The 19,253-nt window shown below is 45.0% G+C and overlaps 1 protein-coding gene across 7 annotated transcripts in view; it reads right to left on the reverse strand.

Annotated features, from left to right (window-relative positions):
• LOC128328017 (1-phosphatidylinositol 4,5-bisphosphate phosphodiesterase zeta-1-like) overlaps positions 1–19,253 on the reverse strand; it is an 81,819-nt gene that overhangs the window by 34,959 nt on the left and 27,607 nt on the right. For all 7 annotated transcript variants that reach the window (XM_053257526.1, XM_053257522.1, XM_053257520.1 and 4 more), the window contains 3 exons: positions 16,047–16,191; positions 13,761–13,913; positions 6,618–6,839 (listed from right to left, as the gene is read on the reverse strand). In XM_053257526.1, coding sequence (XP_053113501.1) covers positions 6,618–6,839; positions 13,761–13,913; positions 16,047–16,191 — 520 coding nt within the window. The remainder of the gene's footprint in view (positions 1–6,617; positions 6,840–13,760; positions 13,914–16,046; positions 16,192–19,253) is intronic.

Below are 19,253 nucleotides of genomic sequence, written 5' to 3' on the forward strand. Positions count from 1 at the left end.
GGGGACCATTAAGAATGACCAAGGATATTAAATTGTTCAAGAAACATTGAAGATATGACATATAATTGATGTTCAGTCTAGAGACTAGAAAGGAGGAATAGCTATTAGCACATCCTTGAGGACCTCAGGAATATGGAATAACAGTTTTGTTATATACTGACATTTTAAACTCCTGAAAGGGGTGGCAAAAAGAGGAGGGAGAATCACTCTAGCCCCTGACAAGCCCCAAAGCAACAGATTTAAACCAGTGGTTTTTAAGTTCTCTTCCATGGAACCCTTGGGCTCATCAGGGGTTTCTCAATGAGAAGATCAGTAATGGAGGACAAGCTTTCATGAAAAATAGCTTTCCTGCCCCTCATGATCTTACCTGGCAATGTGGAGCTGCAGGGGAGTTTGGAGATGCCCTAGGGCAGGGGTCCCCAACCAGTGGTATTCCAGATGTTGCTGAATTACAACTCCCACCATCCTCAGCCACAATAAATTGTAGCTGGGGATGATGAGAGTTATAGTTTATAGTACCACTCGTTGGGACCCCCTGTGCTAGGGCATCCAGTGAGGCCCCTAAACAGGCCTGTACATTGAACGGGGCAGAGTGATTGCTCCCAGCCCTGGGTTCCCCCAGGCCCCATGGCCAGGCCCAACCACCCCCGCTCCCCATTTCCCACTGCTCCTCACCTCTCGTGTTCAGTATCCAACTTGCACAGCATTAAGGAGGTCTATCGCCTCCGTCCTAGTTCGAGCAATGAGAGAAGTGCGTGAAGAGCTGGATACTAAATGAGAGGCCCACATGCACTCTTGATTAGGCATCAGGGCACACTCACCCCTCTCATTTAGTATCCAGCTCTGTGGCGCTGGGATGTTCACTCGCCTCTCCCATTGCTCAAACCAGAAGGGAGGTCAATGTTCCAGCACCATCTGAGCTGGATACTAAATGAGAGGCGTGTGTGCACCCTGATTAGGCATCAAGACGTACACACACCTGCCATTTAGTATCCAGCTCCTTAGCGCTGCACAAGTTGGATACAGGGGGAGGGTGCAAGGAGCGGAAGTGGCAGTGGAGGAGGAGCCAGGATAACAGGGACTGCCACTTGCCCCAGCCCCACACCCTCCAAGGGATGGCCCTGCCCCCAAAGGTCTAGTCAGTTTACCTTGCGTACTGGAAGTTGCATTGTAGATAAGAAGGTACTCTGGAATCCTAAACAACACACTGAGATTCTGTGGTAGTTGCACAGAGTTTCCTGGCAAATCATTCAAGAGGGGAAAGGTTCCCTGAAAGTAGAAACTTTGAAAGCTGCTACTTTCCCAAATAAAGGCAGATCTATATCAAGCTTTCTATTAAGCTGCCAAACTATAAGAATCATTCCTGACACACATGAGAAACAAAACACAGCAAGCAAGTTATGGAATCTCCTCTTTATTCTGAAACATTAAAAAAAATATCTTGGCAGATATTACAAAAGATGGAGATATTACAAGATATTAGGCCTCAGAAAAGGAAGGTTGGATTAGAAATCCCACAGGATCTAAGATTTCTATTACCCTGCTGGGGGGTAGGGAACACCATATAGCTTAAGAGCCACAAACAAGGCCTGGGCAAGTGCAGTCAAGAAAGAAATGAAAGATGCTTGTTATTGCTCACTATCCTTCCTTCTCACATCCACTGCCTAAAATAAACTCAGCTAGAATTTGATTCTGAGCCACTTTAACTGAGAATGCATTGATAAGCTTCAAAATCTGAAAGGAATATTGGAAAGGGACTGTAGTGACCTCCCTGGGAAAGATTAAAAGAGCTTATGAGTTGCAAAATCACAAACATGATAGCACTCTGTGACTTTTATAGAATGTAAAATAATACTAGTACTTCAATGATACTTTACATAGAGTTGAAACATGAAATTGGGGGAAAGGAAAATACTGGTTAATTTCCAGACTAATGAAGCACCAGTGCAGCATGCACTATGGAGAAAGGGCAATTTTTTGCCCTAACCCTATCTACTTCTGAAGCCAACTGTAACTCCTGAAAATATGTCACTGAGGATCACACAGCCCTTAGGGACATATTGGGGAGCCACAATTGGCTTCAGTGGGAAGAGCAGAAGAACAAAAGGCACCCTTCCCACCTAGGATCAACCTGGCGTTCACAGCAGAAGTGCTGTGTTAGCCTGGATCTTGGCCTCTGTCACTAAAATACACTCACATATGGAATACCCCTATAAAGCATCAATGCACACCTTTCCACTTATCTGGGTTGAACAGAAATTGCCCCATGTGATTAGCAGCATGTCCACAAAAGACTCAAAGTTTGGTTTCACTTTATATGCAAGTAGTGCGAGGAAGCCCACTCAAAACAGAGTTTCAAGATGAAGGAGGGGCAGAATACGAGGTAGCATTCGCTTTAGAGCAGGGGTGGTCAAACATGGTCTTCCAGCTGTTGTTGAACTACAACAACTCCCATCACCCCCAGCCACAGGCCAGCTGGAGAGCCAATTTTGCCCACCCCTGGTTTAGAGTAGGGATGTGCACAGACCGGTCCAGAGGCCATTCTAAAGGCCTCCGGACCGGTCTGGACACGGGGTGGTTTGGTTCGGGAAGATGGGGTGGGGGGTTCCAATATGGATGGGGGGGGCTTTACTTACCCCTCCCAACAACAGTGCCGTATTTTCTGGAGCAATCGGGCAGCAGGATACCTCCCTGCCGCCTGCTTCATTCCCCGCTTGGCTCCTTAAGTATTCAGAATTGGGCGGCAGGATACCTCCCTGCCGCCCCCTTCAAAACCCTGCTCGGCTGGCGGCCGCCCCCTTCAAGACCCCTGCCACCCCCAAGCCCCCTGCCGCCCCCTTCTTGCCAGTTCCCCATTGCAAAGGGGCGGCAGGATAACTCCCTGCCGCCCCTTTGCTGTCTTGGCTGCAAATGGCTTCTAAGAAGCCTTTTGCGCGCTTAGCCAGATCTCTTCGCAGACGACCAGCCAGTCTGCTCCGGGTGGCGCAGTGGCCGCCCACATGACTGCTGGCTCCGTCATGGAGCCAGGCGGGGCTGGGGAGTTCGAGGGCCACGTAATATTTGGAAGGTGGTATTTGGTGATATTTGGAAGAGGGAGAAAGAGACCAAAAAGAAAGAGCAAATTTAAAATATAAATACATATTTTAAAAGTATACATTCATATCTATTATATATTCAATGAATTATAATATGGATTCAACAGTAACAAAAAATATTTGATTACAATCCTATCCTTTATTGTTTGTAGGATGAAATATAATCTATCTCATATTACAGTGTATTTCAAATGGATAGAATGTTGCTATGTGAACACAGGGAAAAAGCTACGCCTTGTGTGTCTATTACGGCTTATCAATATTCCATATTAAGAAATCCATTTGAGCAGGATGCAATTCAGGCATTTTCTTTCGATGTCCACATTTATGAAGCTCTGCAAAAGCTGTTGTGTTTTTGAACAACTTTTAGCTCTTCCTTCTTTTTCATTTATTTGAAATTTAAATCCCTTTCCCACTCCCCAGCTTTCTCTAGTGTACATGCCCTAGAGCCCACATTTTCCACAATCCCATATTCTCTGCTTAAATTGCAAAGTAGCACATTTATAATTGCTTGGAAAAAAATATCATTCCAAAGGCTGATCTTTCAAAGAACTTGAAACTTGAAATGAAACTTAAAACCTCCATACTAGAACATCAGAACAGCCCTGTTGGATCAGGTCCAAGGCCTAGCCATTGATAGACTGGGAGGCCATTCTCACGACCGGGAAGGCGGGGCAGTGGGAGCACGGTGGGGAAGGGTGCAGAAGACAATCTCTGAGGAATGTCTGGGTGTGCAGATCACCCAGTATGCTGCTGCCCCAGAGAGCGTGGGGGCCGGGATGCATTGTCCCGGCCCCTGGAAATCCCATTGTCACCACACAAGTGCGCCATGCATTGTGGGTTCCCCCCAGCAATGGGCGGGCACCCATCAGTGCTTCAGCGTCGGCTGCAAGCAGCTGGCGATGGGACACAGGAGTGCTCACTCCCTTAACCTTGTTTTCTAGGCGGGTTTACCGCTGAGGTGCCACCAGGAGTCGCATGCTTCCCAGTGGTTCTTATGGGCAGGCAAGCCTGGGTTTGGTGTCTTTAGCCCAGTGTTGGCTGCTCGTGAGAACAGCCTCCTGTCCTCCATGAATGGGTTTAAGCCCCTTTTAAAGCCATCCAAGCTAGTGGCCATCACTACATCCCGCTGCAGAAAATTCCATAGATTAATTACACGTTCTGTGAAAAAGTACTTCCTTTTGTTGGTCCTAAATTTCCCAGCCTTCAGTTTCATGGGATGACCCAATTCTAGTATTGGGAGAGGAAGAAAAATTTCTCTCTGTTCATTCTCTCTATTCCATGCATAATTTTTACACCCCATTGAAAGACATGATAGGAGTGTATAAACTAGTTGTAGTTTCCAGACTAAAAGGCCCCAGATGCTGTAGCCTTGCCTCATAAGGAAGGTGCTCCAAGCTTCTGATAATCTGGGTTGCCTTCTACACTTTTTTCAGGTTTACAATGTCCTTAAGATATTATGACCAGAATTGTACAACGTACTCCAAATGTGGCCACACCATAGATTTATATATGGCATTATAATTTTAGCATTTTTATTTTCAGTCCCCTTCCTAATGATCCCTAGCACACTATTTGCCTTTTTCACAGCTGACGCAGACTGTCGACACTTTCAATAAGCTGTCCACCATGACCCCAAGAACTGTCTCCTAGTCAGTCATTGACAGCTCAGTGTATATGTGAAGTTGGGGTTGGTTTTTTTTGCCCCAATATGCATCACTTTACCCTTGCTTACCACTCCCTGCTTGGGTTCTTGGACATCAAAAGTTGTGTAGGCCCAGAAGGAAGGGAGTAGAGAGCACACCACCCAGAACGTCATAGGCATTCCATACCTACCAACATAAGGCACCCCAAGCAGAAGCAACATTTGTCAGATGCTGACTGTATTGTTGATTGCGATGATTCTGCCCTCTCTGTGTCACTCACTGCTGGTTAGGGTTTATATGATAACTTATTTGTAAGTGTGTATGAACATTTAATTTAATTTTATACTGTTTTGAGTGTCAACATAGAAAAGCAGTCAATAATTTTAAAAAAAATTTCTGGCAATGAGAATTTTAGATAAAGGATAAACCGAAAGGCAATGGCATAGAGGTTGGATAGGTATGAGAATAGGCCTGGGAATTCAAGCCAGGCTGAAGACTACTCCAGTAGTCTGCTTCTATGACTACTAGACATCTTACAGAGACTGTCTCTCAGGAATAGTGGCTTACATACTGCACAAGGGGCAGGCAGCTTGAGCAGCACCAGCACCCCTGCACACATCAAGACAGCTGCAAGGAGGCTGTGCCACTGGGCAGGAGGAATTGGTGGCAAGGGCTCTGTGCACCACTTAGAGGCACTTCACACGACCCGTGTGAAGTGCCAGACGTGGTTGGGCGGGGAGAGCAGGCTTAGCCTGCTCTCCCCGCACACAAGCAGTCACTCGTTGCTGGATGGCCGGATCAGCCGCCCAGATGAGTGGCTGCTCCTGTGCCAGACCGTGACTCTGTCAGGGAGCTCTGGGGGTTGGGGAAAGGCGGCCCCCCAAAAGGCACCACGTGAGTGTAGTGCCTTCCTGGGGTCCCCCCTCCCGCACCCCAAGTGTGTCAGCCGCAGCTGGCACATGTCCAAAAGGATGACATTAATGGAGCGCTTGCTCCGTTAACCTTGTTTAGGGGTAGGGGTTTTTAGGCAGGCTAGCTGCTGTGGAACCACTGGGCTTGCCTGTGAGTCTGGTGGTTCCAACGATCACTGAAAACCGGGCTGGGCTCCCCTAGTCCACAGCTGGCACATGTCCAAAAGGATGACATTAATGGAGCGCTTGCTCCGTTAACTTTGTTTAGGGGTAGGGGTTTTTAGGCAGGCTAGCTGCTGTGGAACCACTGGGCTTGCCTGTGAGTCTGGTGGTTCCAACGATCACTGTATTTAGGCTGGGCTCCCCTAGTCCAGTTTTCAGTCATCATCAGAATAGCTTCTTAGTGTGTCACGGCCCTGCAGCTCAGCCTCTTCACAGCTGTTTACATGCATGGCGGGCCAAGGGTGGTGCTCAAGAAGCCCATTACCCATTGTACAGTATAAAAGCTACTGCATATACAGTATATAAGCAAAAACAAGTGGTAAAGTTCTTCATGGTTTGTACTATCAGGTGTGATGTTGAATGTTTCAACCTACTGTTCTCTCCAATGTGCTTTTATTTTCTATATGCAGGAAGATTTCTACATGGGACAATATTCAGAAATGCATCTGCTCCTCAAAGTGTAGTCAAGGATATGTTTCATCACCAGATACCATTATAAATTGTATAAACTAAGCCTAGTTTCCTGAGCCTTCAAGCCTCTCCTTACATTTACAGCTGACTCTCCCCACAGTCCTAAGCAAAAGAACTTGCATAAACGATGTGTAAATTCTAAATGTATGTGAAGTAGTATGCCTGCTTTTGAGACCAACCCTGAATCTTTGAGGATTGGAAAGCTCTTCAGAGCAAGATTCTTCAGCTGGTCTTTCAGGAACAGAACCTTAATTTCACATAATGATACTTACTCTCTGTTTTTTTCTTGGCGGAACAGAACCTTTCCAAAGTGCTCTTCTCTTTTTAAGCAGGGGCTGCTTGGCGTGGGAAGGGTCATCATCTGACTCTTCATCACTCGTTTGCTCCTCTTCAAATTCTCCTGTCTGACCATGACTGTCCATGCCTTTCTTTCCAAGTGTTTCTTCAAGTGTTCCAATTTTCTTATTTTTTATCATTATTTTGAATTTTAGTGCCTGTGATAAGAAATTGCTATTTAGTATAATACATCACAGGCTGATTATGCATGTACCCATGAAAGAAGCACCTTTGCTGCGGAGAGCTTCCTTAGCTCCACACTGCATATTGTGCGGGGCGGGGGGTGATTTTTGCCACTTGCTCCTTCCTCCAAGAGTACCCTGTGCTACCTGAAAATATGTCCCTGAGGACTGCATGACCCTCAGGAGCATATTTTCGGGTGGTACGGAGCACTTGGGGGAGGGAGTGTGACTAAAATCTCCCCTTGCCCTTACAAAATAAGTCCTGTAGAACTAAGAAATCTTTCCACAGAAGGAATGCTTCTTCTCAGTGATTGGGTACACACATGGGTACACATAAATCAAAAGGTAGAAGATGATTCAAAGACAGCGTTGTTTAGACTAAAGTAATACCTAGCATAGGGTCTGGTCCAGGGGTAGGCAATGTTGGCTCTCCAGCGGTTAAACTAAACTCTCATCATCCCAAGCCACAATTTATTGTGGCTAGTGTTGAATGGTTGTAGTTCAACAATAAATTGTGGCTAGAGATGATGGGAGTTGTAGTTTAACAACAGTTGGAGAGCCACTGTTGCCTACCCCTACCTACTGGGGGTACCCACCTACGGGCGGCGGTAGGCAACATTGGTCTAATCTCTTTTTCTATTAGGCCAGAACCAAGTTCTTTAGAACATTACTTATTCTTCATATACTGAAAAACTATCATGAGTTCCAAATAGTCGCAGCTTCCTCCATTAAGGTTGACCAATATCCCTTTGAAGATCTCTTGCATCTAGATTTGCTCCTTCATCAAAAGAAATCTCTGTAGAAAGAGGTTTCTATATCGGGCCACCTCCAGGTTTCAGGGTCCTTTGCAAGGTGACCTCTGGTGGGCCCCTTCAACCTACTGTGGACCCCTCCCTTTACCATGGCAGCAAATGCAATTTTCTTTCATTCTTAATGTCCGGCAAGGCCGGCTGTCTTTACCTCCGAGGACAAAGTGGTGAGGAGGTCTGAGGATGCAGGGACAGGTGGCAGCTAGGGAGAAGTGGAGGAAAGACTGCCAACAGGCAGGGACTTGGCTCTAGCAGAGGAGGGGCAAAGCCCTGAAAGGGCCGAAGGGGAAGCACGCGAGGATAACATCAGCAGCACGCCTCCTCTGAGCAGGACGACGGAGAAGGGTGGGAGGCATTGACAGTAGCTGTAAAGAGTAGACAATTACAGGAAATAAAGAGGGGCGTTGGCCCTGTAATTGGGAGTGGGTGATGCATAGCATATAAGGCATATAAGGAGCTGGCCGAGGATGAGAGGTTGGCTGGTGGTGAGTGTCAGAGGCCCCTGGAGAGGGGCAGACACAAAGAGCAAGCAGCCTGGGATGGAAGAGGGACAGGGTGATGCTCAGGCCCCTACCCATCCCTGCTCTGAAGTCGGACCCAGTAAGCCTTTCCAGGCTTGGTAAAGGGGACAAAGACATGTAGCCAGACACTTAACAGGGCAGCAGCAGAAACAAATCAATGCTACATGGAGCACTATTGGTAGGGGGACATAGAGGGCAGTGCTTCTGGCCCACCAGGACACTCACATCTGCCAACATGGTAACAGAAGGCCAACCTAACCAGCAGGCACTCACTAGTTGCCTGCTGAACCCAATTCTCCCCAGGAACTCTGGACAGGCATTAGCAGTGGGCCTTCTGGAATGCTAGGCCCTTAGCAAATGCCCAAGGGTGCCATCTATGCATGGATTTGCTTATTGGATATGACAAGGCTCTGCCGCATGTGAGAGAAAGACCACAACCCAGTACCGAGATAATTACAGTGCATATCAATAACCTCATAGCAGTGCCTATGAATGTTTAGCTGCACTTGCTCATGTTCATTCTTTCTTGGTTTTGATAATCTTACTCTGAAACTTGCCATGGATGTTGATGGTGTGCTAATAATAATGATGATTCCCATGTGCCCTAAAACTTGTCAGTAGGCAGTGTTTTCTGTATGGGTCCTGCCCCATAGTTCTCTAGAAGAACTGTACCTCACTTCTGTCCATATAATACAATAGGCTGGCATTATGTCAGACAAGTAGTCCACAAGCCATGTTAAGGATGCTTAAAGCGCACTGATTTTAATAAAATAGAGCACCCCTCACTGTATTAAATTGTGACCCTGGAGTGCCCCTCACTTTCAAAATGTTCGTCTCACAGCCAGCCTATATAATTCTTGAGACAAGTCAGGTTTGGGATAACTTCCCAAAATATATTTTAGATCTATATTGAGCAAGTCTTTTTGTTCACTGGTATCAGTTTAGGAATTCAGCCACATGTAGGTCTCTGACGGTGCAATCAAAATCCATTAAAGTCAACCAGACTTTATTTATGCGAACAGTATTCACACAAGAGCCTGTACATGTATGTTTGGCAATTACCAAAGTAGTCATATTTTAAAAGCCTTTTTAGAGGAAAAAATGGGTTAAAGGCATCTCTTTCAGTTACCATGCACCATCAAAACCTACACAGGATTACAATGTAAGAGTTTCTATGGAGATAATTTAATCATCGAGATGCTCGGTGGTACTGTTTTTAATTGCAAAACGGGAACAAATGGATCAGTAGAGAATTACAGCTATAAAGCATAACTCAAGGGAAATAATGCCAACTTCTATGTACTGTTCCAAGTTTCTTGATTACAGGTGAGAAAGGATATACATAACTTTAAATACACAGTGGAACTGAAAAGATTCTCTGTAAATGTATTCACTGTGTATAAGGAATTGGAGGGGAAACCCCAGGCACAGTCAAATTAGTGTACCTGCTCCTTGCTTATCTTCTTCCTTCCCCATGCCATGGCACCACCAAGTGTACTCTTTTCTCCATAATTCTTATTTCACACTTCACTCAAGCCGAAATTTGGTTAGAGATGTGAAATATCGAAGCTATTCTCACAATCAGTAGAAAGCGGGCTAAGGGAACCTAGCTCGCTTTCTACTGATCGTCAGAACCACCGGGCTTGTGGGCAAGATTGGTGGTTCCAAGGCGGCTAGCCCACCTAATTCCCCCTCCCCTTAAATGAGGTTAGCGGAGTGAGCGCTCTGTTAACCTCCTTTTGTTACTCATGTGCCACAGCAGCGCGCAGCAACACACAAGTAGACCCCCGAGCAGGAGGCTGCAGCCAGCCTCCTGGCCTCAGAGGTCTCTCCAAAATGCCCCACGGGTTCAAGCAGGGCATCCTGGAACTTCCATGGGCTTATTCCAACACTGCCACAGTAATGTTTGGAAGCTGGAATCACATGGGCAGGGCCAATAATACAGGACCTTCCCACCCAATTGTTGCCATCTCTTCCAGTCTTTCCATATATTACTGCATTAGATGATCATGGGGAAACAGTTCTTGAACTGTTATGGTACAAGGGAGTACATTTAGTTAGACCCAAAGGAGTACATTTAGTTACACCCTGATTTATAGTTGTAAAAATATACAGAATGGCTTGCATGAAAGCTGCCATCACATCATCCTATATTTGGCAAATGAAGAAAGTACAGTATAGCTTTCTGTGACACAGATTCTATGTGATTCCCATATCTCTGCTGGTTTCCAGTTGTGTATAAAGGTAAGTGGTGAGAACATTTTCATGTAACAATTCTAGCATGGAAAAGAAGGATTAAAATAGCATGTGCAAGCTTCCAGCCCACATATTATTTTAAAATATGGCTTTAAAATTAATTGAGGAACTGAGGCTGAGATGTGAAGAGAGACATTTAAGCATTTAAAAAATGCATGCTTCCCACACTAGTACTTTTCTGACATGTTGCATTTATTATTATTCTTAAGCATCTAAAGAAGCAAGCTGTTAACAAATAAACTTAATAACAACAAGTCACAGCCTACAAGTTTACAATCTAAATAGCCAGACACATAAGGAAAAGGAAGAGTGAGTAAAGAGAGACCATGAAAGAAACAAGCTATGAAGTTAAAATCATTTCAAATTAGGGAAGGTCCGGTAGAGTAAATATTAGGGCTGTGCAATCATACTGGTGTGACTATCCACTATCGGACAGAAGGATTTCAGATTAGGAATGTGAGAAACGTTTCGGATACAAAACGTTTTGTACCCAAAACAGCCCATTTCAGGTGTTTTGCAGACAAAACAAAACACCCATTTTCAAGATCCAAAAGTTTTGTATACAAAACAAAACGTCCCTGTTTCAGCTACAAAATGTTTTGTTGTTTCGGACCTCCATTTTGTGGCGATCTCTGTGTCAGTCTCCATTTTGTGTTTGATATCTCTTTGAATTTCCCACCCTTCCAGCCTTCTGATCAGTAACCTAAAGCATGGGCTGACCTGCTGATGATTCCCTCCTTGATCCCCATTGGCTCTTTTGCCTCTTACCACTCTTTAATGACCCCACATTGGCCAGGGGAAGGGTCGAAGAAGGGGCAAGGGTGGGGGGAGTTCAAGGAGTTCCATTCAAGGAATGGTTTTCAATTCATTCAGCAAGTTAGCAGTCACCATCGAGGGCGTAGCTAGGGGAGAGGGGGCCCGTGTTCATCCCTCTCTCTGGCAGCCTCCCAGAGTGAGGGAGATAATGAAGAAAATAGGGAGGGGTGGAGCTGGAGGGCCCTCAGGAGCTGGGGGCCCGTGTTCTTTGAACCCTTTTGCACAATTATAGCTACGTCCCTGGTCACCATTCTGCCTTTCTGCCTCATTGGGGAGAGAGAGAGAGAGAGAGAGAGAGAGAGAGAGAGAGAGAGAGAGAGAGAGAGAGAACTGGTTTGCAGCATTGCATGCCTCAGAGTTTATGCGTCTTTAAGATTTCCCACCATAAGGAATAATGGAGGTTTCAGCAGACCAATAACTCCACTTGGGGGGAACCGGGGTAGCCTAGAGTAAGTGGTTGTGCAGTGCACACAGGGTGCCAACCACCCCCATGGGTTGCTAACCCATGGGGTGCTGGGTTCTGTTGTTTCTGAGGTGTTCTGAGTGTAGATTCTCTGGTAGCAATGAGATTTTCAATGACAAGCCATGAATCCACTCTCCTATGCTACCAGAGAATCTATATTCAAAACATCTCAGTACCCCATGGGTTAACAACCCATGGGGTGGTTTGCACCCTATGTGCTCTACACCATCACTCGATCTGGGCCACCCCGGTGCCCCCCAAGTGCAGTTATGGGGCTGCTGAAACCTACATCATTCCCTATGGGGAAGAACCTTAAAGACGCGTAGGTGCCATTAAATCTTTAAAAATCAGCCCTCTGCCCAATTCCTTTGAAATAATTATGGCAGCTTCCTTGCCCCCACTGAGCACTACTACCCACCCTACTCTGCGCCACCTCTTTCCCCACAACGTGAAGCTATACTTTTGCTGAAACCTCCATTATTCCCTATGGGAAAAATCTTAAATTTCAAAAATTCACCAAAAATCAGCCCTTTGCCCAATTCCTCTGAAATTTGGGTGGCAGCTTCCACCCATTGGGCACTACCACCCCCACCCACTAGTTTTGCCCTGGGGCTGTTTTTTAAAATCCAAAACGTTTCAGGTTCAGATTTTGCAATTTCGAACAAAGAACAAAATGGGGGTGTTTCGGATTCAGGCCAAAAACAAAAGGGGGGGGGAGCACAACCCTATTTCAGATACAATCAAAGGGAGCCCTGATAGTCGGAATTGTGACTAAAATCCCTGTTGTTCTATCGGAAATCCTTCTGCTTCCAATAGTAATATTGGAACAAAACCAGCCTCATGGCTTGGAGAGACTTTCTTCCCAAGTTGGTTGCCGACCTGGTTTCTAAGCACTGCAACCCCAAAACTGGGATGGCGAGGCTGAGGTAACCCACCAGGAAGTACTGACTGGCCCAGTGGGCGCTTCCTGGGGGTTACATTGGCCCTCCACCCCCCTATTTTGGGGGTCTAGTCCTTTAAACTCAGGCCTGAAGATGTCTGGGAAAGACTTTCCAAGTAGGCTTCTGATAAGAATTACTGGCAAAATATCAGGTCAATGCCACAACACTATTGATACCAATAGTGTTGGGGACGCCATATTATTATTGGATAAACACTGATCTGATATTTCTGGTGGTGCACAGGTCTAGTAAGTATGTCTTAAGCCAGCTCTTGAAAAGCATCTGGACATAGTGAATTCCAAATATAACTGCTGCCAAAAGAAACAGAGGAAGGCAGGAGACTATAGGTGTACTTTTTGGTCTAACTAAAAAGTGTGTTAAAAGAATGCAGAGCTCTGAAAGGAATATAAAGAGAAACTAAACAAGGAAGATAAGAAGAAAAAACCGAGTGCTTTTAACAAGGAAAGTAAAAAACACGGTTAAAAAAACAAAAACCCAACCACCTGGAGAGTTCTATATCAGGCGGTATAGAAATAAAATAAATAAATATGAGCAAGAAAAATGAGACGAGCTACAAAATGAAGAATAGTTATCAGTGGTTTTAAATGAGAAAGACCAGCAAAAAAAGGCATTAAAATATTCAAGCCTAAATGATAAATTGGACAATAGTTTTAGCAGAGTTTTATTCTCTATTAGTTGTTAATAGCAAAAGTAAAATAATTAAAACTGCACAGTGAATAAATAGAAGGTTTTCCTGTGTTCTCAGCTTTAGGGTAATGATAAGTCATGACTACACATACTGGAAGATTCAAGAACCTGCAAAACAGTACATTGCTATGCTTCTCTTTACATTTCAAATTTCTGACACGTAGATTTTCTTAATAGAGAGCTTCTTGGTTATTTGCTATTTGTATAACAACTATACATTGGGGAAAATGTTTTCCAAATGTAGTGTAATTAATTCTATTTCATCAACTTAAGTATAACAACATTTTAATGCAAAGAACTCCATAAACTTCTTAGGAGATAAACATACCAACCACAGCAATTTCCTCCTTAACTTTTACAAGCGAGAATATCAGTGCTGTTACCTCAGGCGAAGGTAGTTCAGTTGGCATCTGATCATCAATTGTAGATACAACTAGCTTGTCACCCAGAATAGTTGTCATATAATCTGCCATTATTTCCTGCTGTTTAGGGCTGCAGTGATTCTCCAAAGACAATATGACAGGATAGTCAGAGACCTGGAAATACAATTTAAAGGCAACAGTAATTTCTAGTTTCACAAATAAACATGTAAAACTAGAATAATATTGCAGGAATGGCACCTTAAAAACCAGCTGATTTATTACAACTTAAGAAACCAGTTTTGAACAAATGGCATTTCCTGTTGGGTATTTTGCTGCACAGACTAGCATAGTTGCTCTTTTGGAATGTGGGTACACAACATAGCTAAATCTTTACTACAAAACTGGTGATGATGCTGTAGATGTGCTGATGATAGGCTGGGCTCCAAAGAGCTACTTTACATGCACACAGGGGCTCGGGCGTGGGCAGACCAAGGATGTTCTCACGCATGGGCAAACCCAGGCTAACAAAGCCAAGCCTTGTTTGCCCGAGCATGAGAACTGCCAGAATTACACCTGATCCCAACAGCGCCTAGGCAGCAAATCTTGGTCAGCCACCCTCTTAAATGGGGTCAAGAAATCTAGCACTCTCTTAGCCCCGTCGTTTGGATCATCTTCCAGCCCCGGCTACTTACAGCTGGGACTGGGAGACTGCGAGGCTTCCGGCCAGCACTGGAGGAATCCCCATAATTATGGGTGTCCTGGGGGCTGGGACTAAACGTCCCAGGCCCCAACCCTCCGCACATAATACAATTATGTGGATGGGTGCTCTGCTTGTCCAGGGAAAGAAGAGGGATCGTCTGCGGGGAGGTAAGTGCAAGCAGCCTTCCTCCCCACTCTTCCTCAAGTCCTTTCTCACCAATTGTGAGCAAGGGCTCCAAGTGCTATTGGCTTTTATTTTTTAAGCAGCGGGCTCTGACCCATCTGACAAATGGTTTTGGAAAATATATCCGTTTCAATGTGGATTTGCGATGTAGAGTGCTAAGGTGTTGCTTTAGAAGCATAAGCCCAAACACCTTCAACTCTAGTTGTGTGGTTCAGGGCAGTCTGGGCATAATATTTTCTTCACACAGCACCCCTGCTACGATCCTCAGGAATGCATTCATGTGGCAGTTTGTCATATGAACCAGGATCCTTAAGAATACAGCCACTAGTTCCTGAAATGATGGCAGCGCAATTTTTAATTAGGGACTGGCTCAAAGAAGATGTACAAATAATATTTATATGCCGCTTTTCAACAAAGGTCTCCAAAGCAGTTTACATAGATATAAACAAATAAAATGGCTCCCTGTCCCCAAAGAGCTCACAGTCTAAAAAAGAAACATAAAATAGAAACCAGCAACTGCCACTGGGGGGATGCTCTGCTGGGGATAGATAGGGCCAATTGCTCTCCCCCTGCTAAATAAAAAGAATCACCACTTTTAAAATGTGCCTCTATGTTCAGTTAGCATGTACCCCTGGTTGAGTAGGGGTGTGCAGTTCATGATTAATTTTTTAAAAAGAAATATAACTTGCTGCCACCGCTCCGAAACAGCTTCTCCGATGACGTGGGGGGTCTCTGGAGGTTCCCCCTCCTCCCTGACCTCCGTTAATATCAAAATCGCCTGGTTTGGGTGGTCTTCAGCCCATTCCAGGCCTGCCCTCTGTTGCAGCAGCCATTTTGGAGGCCAATGCGCATGCTCAATGGGCCTCGTCCCCCAGAGCAGCAGCAGCGAGTTATATTTAAAGTAGTTGCTCTCTTATATTTATATCTAGCAGAGGAGAACAACTATCCCCACTCAACCCAGCACACACACATGGGTTCAATGCAACTCCTAAGCTTGTCCATGCTGCTAGTGAATGTGGAGAGGCTCCATGGTTATTAAGAACTGCATCATCACTGTAGTGGCAATTTGCCCATCATTACCGATGGGAGAAAAATACTACAGCAAGGGCACAATTCTTAGAAGCCACAGAACCTCTCCATGTTCACTAGCAGTGTGGATGGGTTTTGGAGTTGCAGAAAAACAGCATAAGCCCTCCACTGTTGGATTGGTGGAACAAGGTGCAGAACATAAGCCACAGGTTCCAGGCAAAGATCGCTGGGAAGAGAGTTTTATAACCAAGCTTTCAGCACAAAGACAACTCTATATCCAGTTGCTATCTGCCAAACTTCCAAGAGAAGAGGCACACACAGAAGGGCTGCTGAAGCTCTTATCTGGTAATCATGTCTTGTTTTCATTCTCCACCAAATTTGTCAAAGGTACCTACCAAAAAAGCATACTTGCTGATCACCTGGATGACCGTCTTAAAGCTAATTTTGCTTGTTAACGTATGTCCATGATAAACAACAGGTTCGTTGTTTGGTCCATCCCAACAATCAATTTCCAAGCAGCGACAACCTTTCATTAGAGCACTTTAAAGAAAGGGGGGGAGGGGGAAGTGTCACAGTCATGTGAAAGGGCTAAACAACACATAAACAATTGGCTTTTTATGTTTACTCCTTTTAAGGTATTCATAATGAACATAGCATGAATCATGAATCATAGCATGAAAAGCACCAGCAGTGGGGAGAAGAAATACCATGGAGGCAGCTGGAACCAGACAGCTGTTTGGCCAGTGTTTTCTTCACCGCCACCTCCCTGCACTCTGAAGCTTCCTGCAGCTGGCTGGTTCCAGTCATTACTTTGTTTCCTCCCCACACCTTGCCACACTCTAAAGTGGTGGCAGACCTTCAAGCAAAGGCCAGCAGACTGGGCACTCACGCCTCTGAAAGAGCAAGGGATAGGAGAGGGAGGAAAAGAGTCCATGGTGGAGGAGGAGGCCGGGCCGCAGCAAGTGAAGGGTAGATGGGGGGTAAAGCTTCTGCTTTTCTTGAACATGGCATTGTTTTGGAACTATTGATCTGATTATTGAGTGTTAAAATATGTTGAGAACAATAACAGTTAAAATAATTTTTATTTATATTACTTTGAGCATATTCAAAGTAATATAAATCATAATAATATTATAAAGGTATATAAATAAAATAAATATTCTGGTTTAAAAAGTAGTGCATTCAGCTAATTTGTGGCAGGACCTTTTATCCATGCAAACATTATCTGCTAGTCAAAGGGAAGTATGTTATTCAAAATTTCTTCTTTAAAAAATAAACCTTTCCCTGAGCTTATTCTAGTGTAAAAAGTAGTCCGTTCAGCTAATTTAAGTGGCAGGATTGCCAATGCAAAATTTGATATCTGCACGTCATTTGGAGGTATCTCTTCTAAAAATACAAAAATAAAATAAAATTCAACCTTCCCCTGAGCATATTCTGGTGCAAAATGTAGTACATTCAGCCAATTTAAATGGCAGGACAAATGGGGAAGAAAAAGGGAGAGGGAAGAAGAAAGGAAGAGAGAAAGGGTGGAGGGGGATGAAGACAGAAAGGGGTGTGAGATGGGTGCGAGAAGGCAGCACAAGGCTATGTATGGCCTCCCAGAAGTGCACTGGAATCAATTCTGGTCCACCATCTGATTTGAGTTTGACACCCCTGTTCTAGTCATTTTAGGTTGTGCTCTCAAAATCAGAATGATTGCAGTTGAAGAGTTAACCATGATTGGCCAGACTTGTGCACTCTCGCAGAGCGTGTCATGAGAAGCCAGAATTTCCTGGCAATCCTTGTTAAATCATGGAGGTTAACCAGCATTTCACCAGAATCAGTTAGCAGTCCCAGTGAAATGCTGGTTAACCACAGCAATTTAACCTAGATTATCATTCTGGTAGTGAATATGCAGCCCTAGATAAAGGAACATTGGTACTCACTGTGAAGGTTTCCTCTTGCTGGTGTTAGGGAGATTACTCATGGGTTATGCCTCCCACTTGCTTCAGAAAGCAAGGAATATGCTAATGAAGAAACCCTTAGTAAGCCCGCAGACAGCGGTTCCTTCTAGTCCATTGAAAAGCCTGAGCCCAAAGATTAGAACAATACACCAACATAAACAACAGATCAAGAAAAACCATCACAGTAAAGTCAACACAGTTGGACCAAAACATACATGCAGATAAATACATAGAAGTGAAAAAAGGGAAGTGAAGTAGAAAGGCACATGTCTCCAGTCCAATCTAGATGGCAGGTCCAGGCCCAACCCAGGTGGGCATGAGTGACATCCTAACACCAGCAAGAAGAAACCTTCACAGCGAGTACCAATGTTTCTTTCTCTGATGGTGTGGGAGGTCACTCATTGTGGGCAATACCACAGCTCACACCCAAGGGCAGGAACAAGCACAGACCAGAATCTACTGCCTCAACAGAACCTGGTGTACTACCCACCTACCATATGCCGCCCTAGAGGAAGCATGCATGTCCAATATATAATGACGTGAAAAGGTAGACGGGGATTTCCACATAGCTGCTTTACAGATTTCCTCCAGAGCAGCTATAGAGGAGAAGGCAGCTGATGTAGAAGCTGATCTCATGGAGTGAGCCAAGCCGAGCCTGAGGTGGAGACAGGTGTTGCAGCCCATACGTCAGAGTAGTGCAAGATTTGACCTAGTGACCTGTGGTGGATGAGGACACAAGCTGGCCAAGCACAAGACCCTGATAGGAAAGAAAGCGCGAGTTTGAATGTCGAAAATGCTCCATTCTGGAAATGTACACCTGCAGGGCTCTGCAAACATCCAGCTTATGCCACTTCCTCTCCTTCTCACACTGTGGATGAAGACAAAAGGAAGGTAGTAAATGTCCTGCAAACTGTGGAACACCAAATTCATCTGAGGGGTAAATGACGAATCAGGAATAAGTTGGATTGAGTCTTTTGAAAATATACACAGCCCCTCCCTCACCGACAGGTCCCTCAATTCAGAGACCCTCCGTGTTGAAGTAATCGCCACTAGGAACGCCAACTTTCACAAAAGAATTCAAGCCTCATGTAGAGGTTCAAAAGGAGGTTGGTGTAGAACACTGAGTTCAGTGTGCAGGTCCAATGACAGAAGCCTGCAACAGACCGGAGGTGATAAATGAGTTGCCTCCCACAGACACTTCTGTAATGAATGAATGAATGAATGAATGAATGAATGAAGAGGCTCTGAAAAAACCCTTTTAGGAAACAGAGAGCTGTTAGACAGGCAACCTGCTGCTTCAGGGTAGCTGCTCTTAAACCCAAAGACAGACTCTCCTGTTAAAAAAATCCAATAAATCCTGAGATTTCAGCCAGTCCCTCTCAGATTCCTAAGGTAAGCCTTAGCAAACCCGCATTTGGATGGATAACAGGACCTTGAGGCAACAAGTCTGTCCTGTCTGGAAGATGAAGCGGTTCTTAGACCCTCAGGTTCACAATCTTGAAGAGCCACAGCCTCCTCAGCCAGAATGGTGCTATCAGTATCATGAAGGCCCGAGAATCAGAAAGGAATCAGACGTGTTAGAAGAGGAACTTCTGGAAAAGTGTAGCAATGGAGGCCATTGGATTGCTGGTATGCCCACCACCTCCATCCCCCGAGCTG

This window comes from Hemicordylus capensis, chromosome 5 (assembly GCF_027244095.1).
Source record: "Hemicordylus capensis ecotype Gifberg chromosome 5, rHemCap1.1.pri, whole genome shotgun sequence".
In the NCBI taxonomy this organism is placed as follows: domain Eukaryota; kingdom Metazoa; phylum Chordata; class Lepidosauria; order Squamata; family Cordylidae; genus Hemicordylus; species Hemicordylus capensis.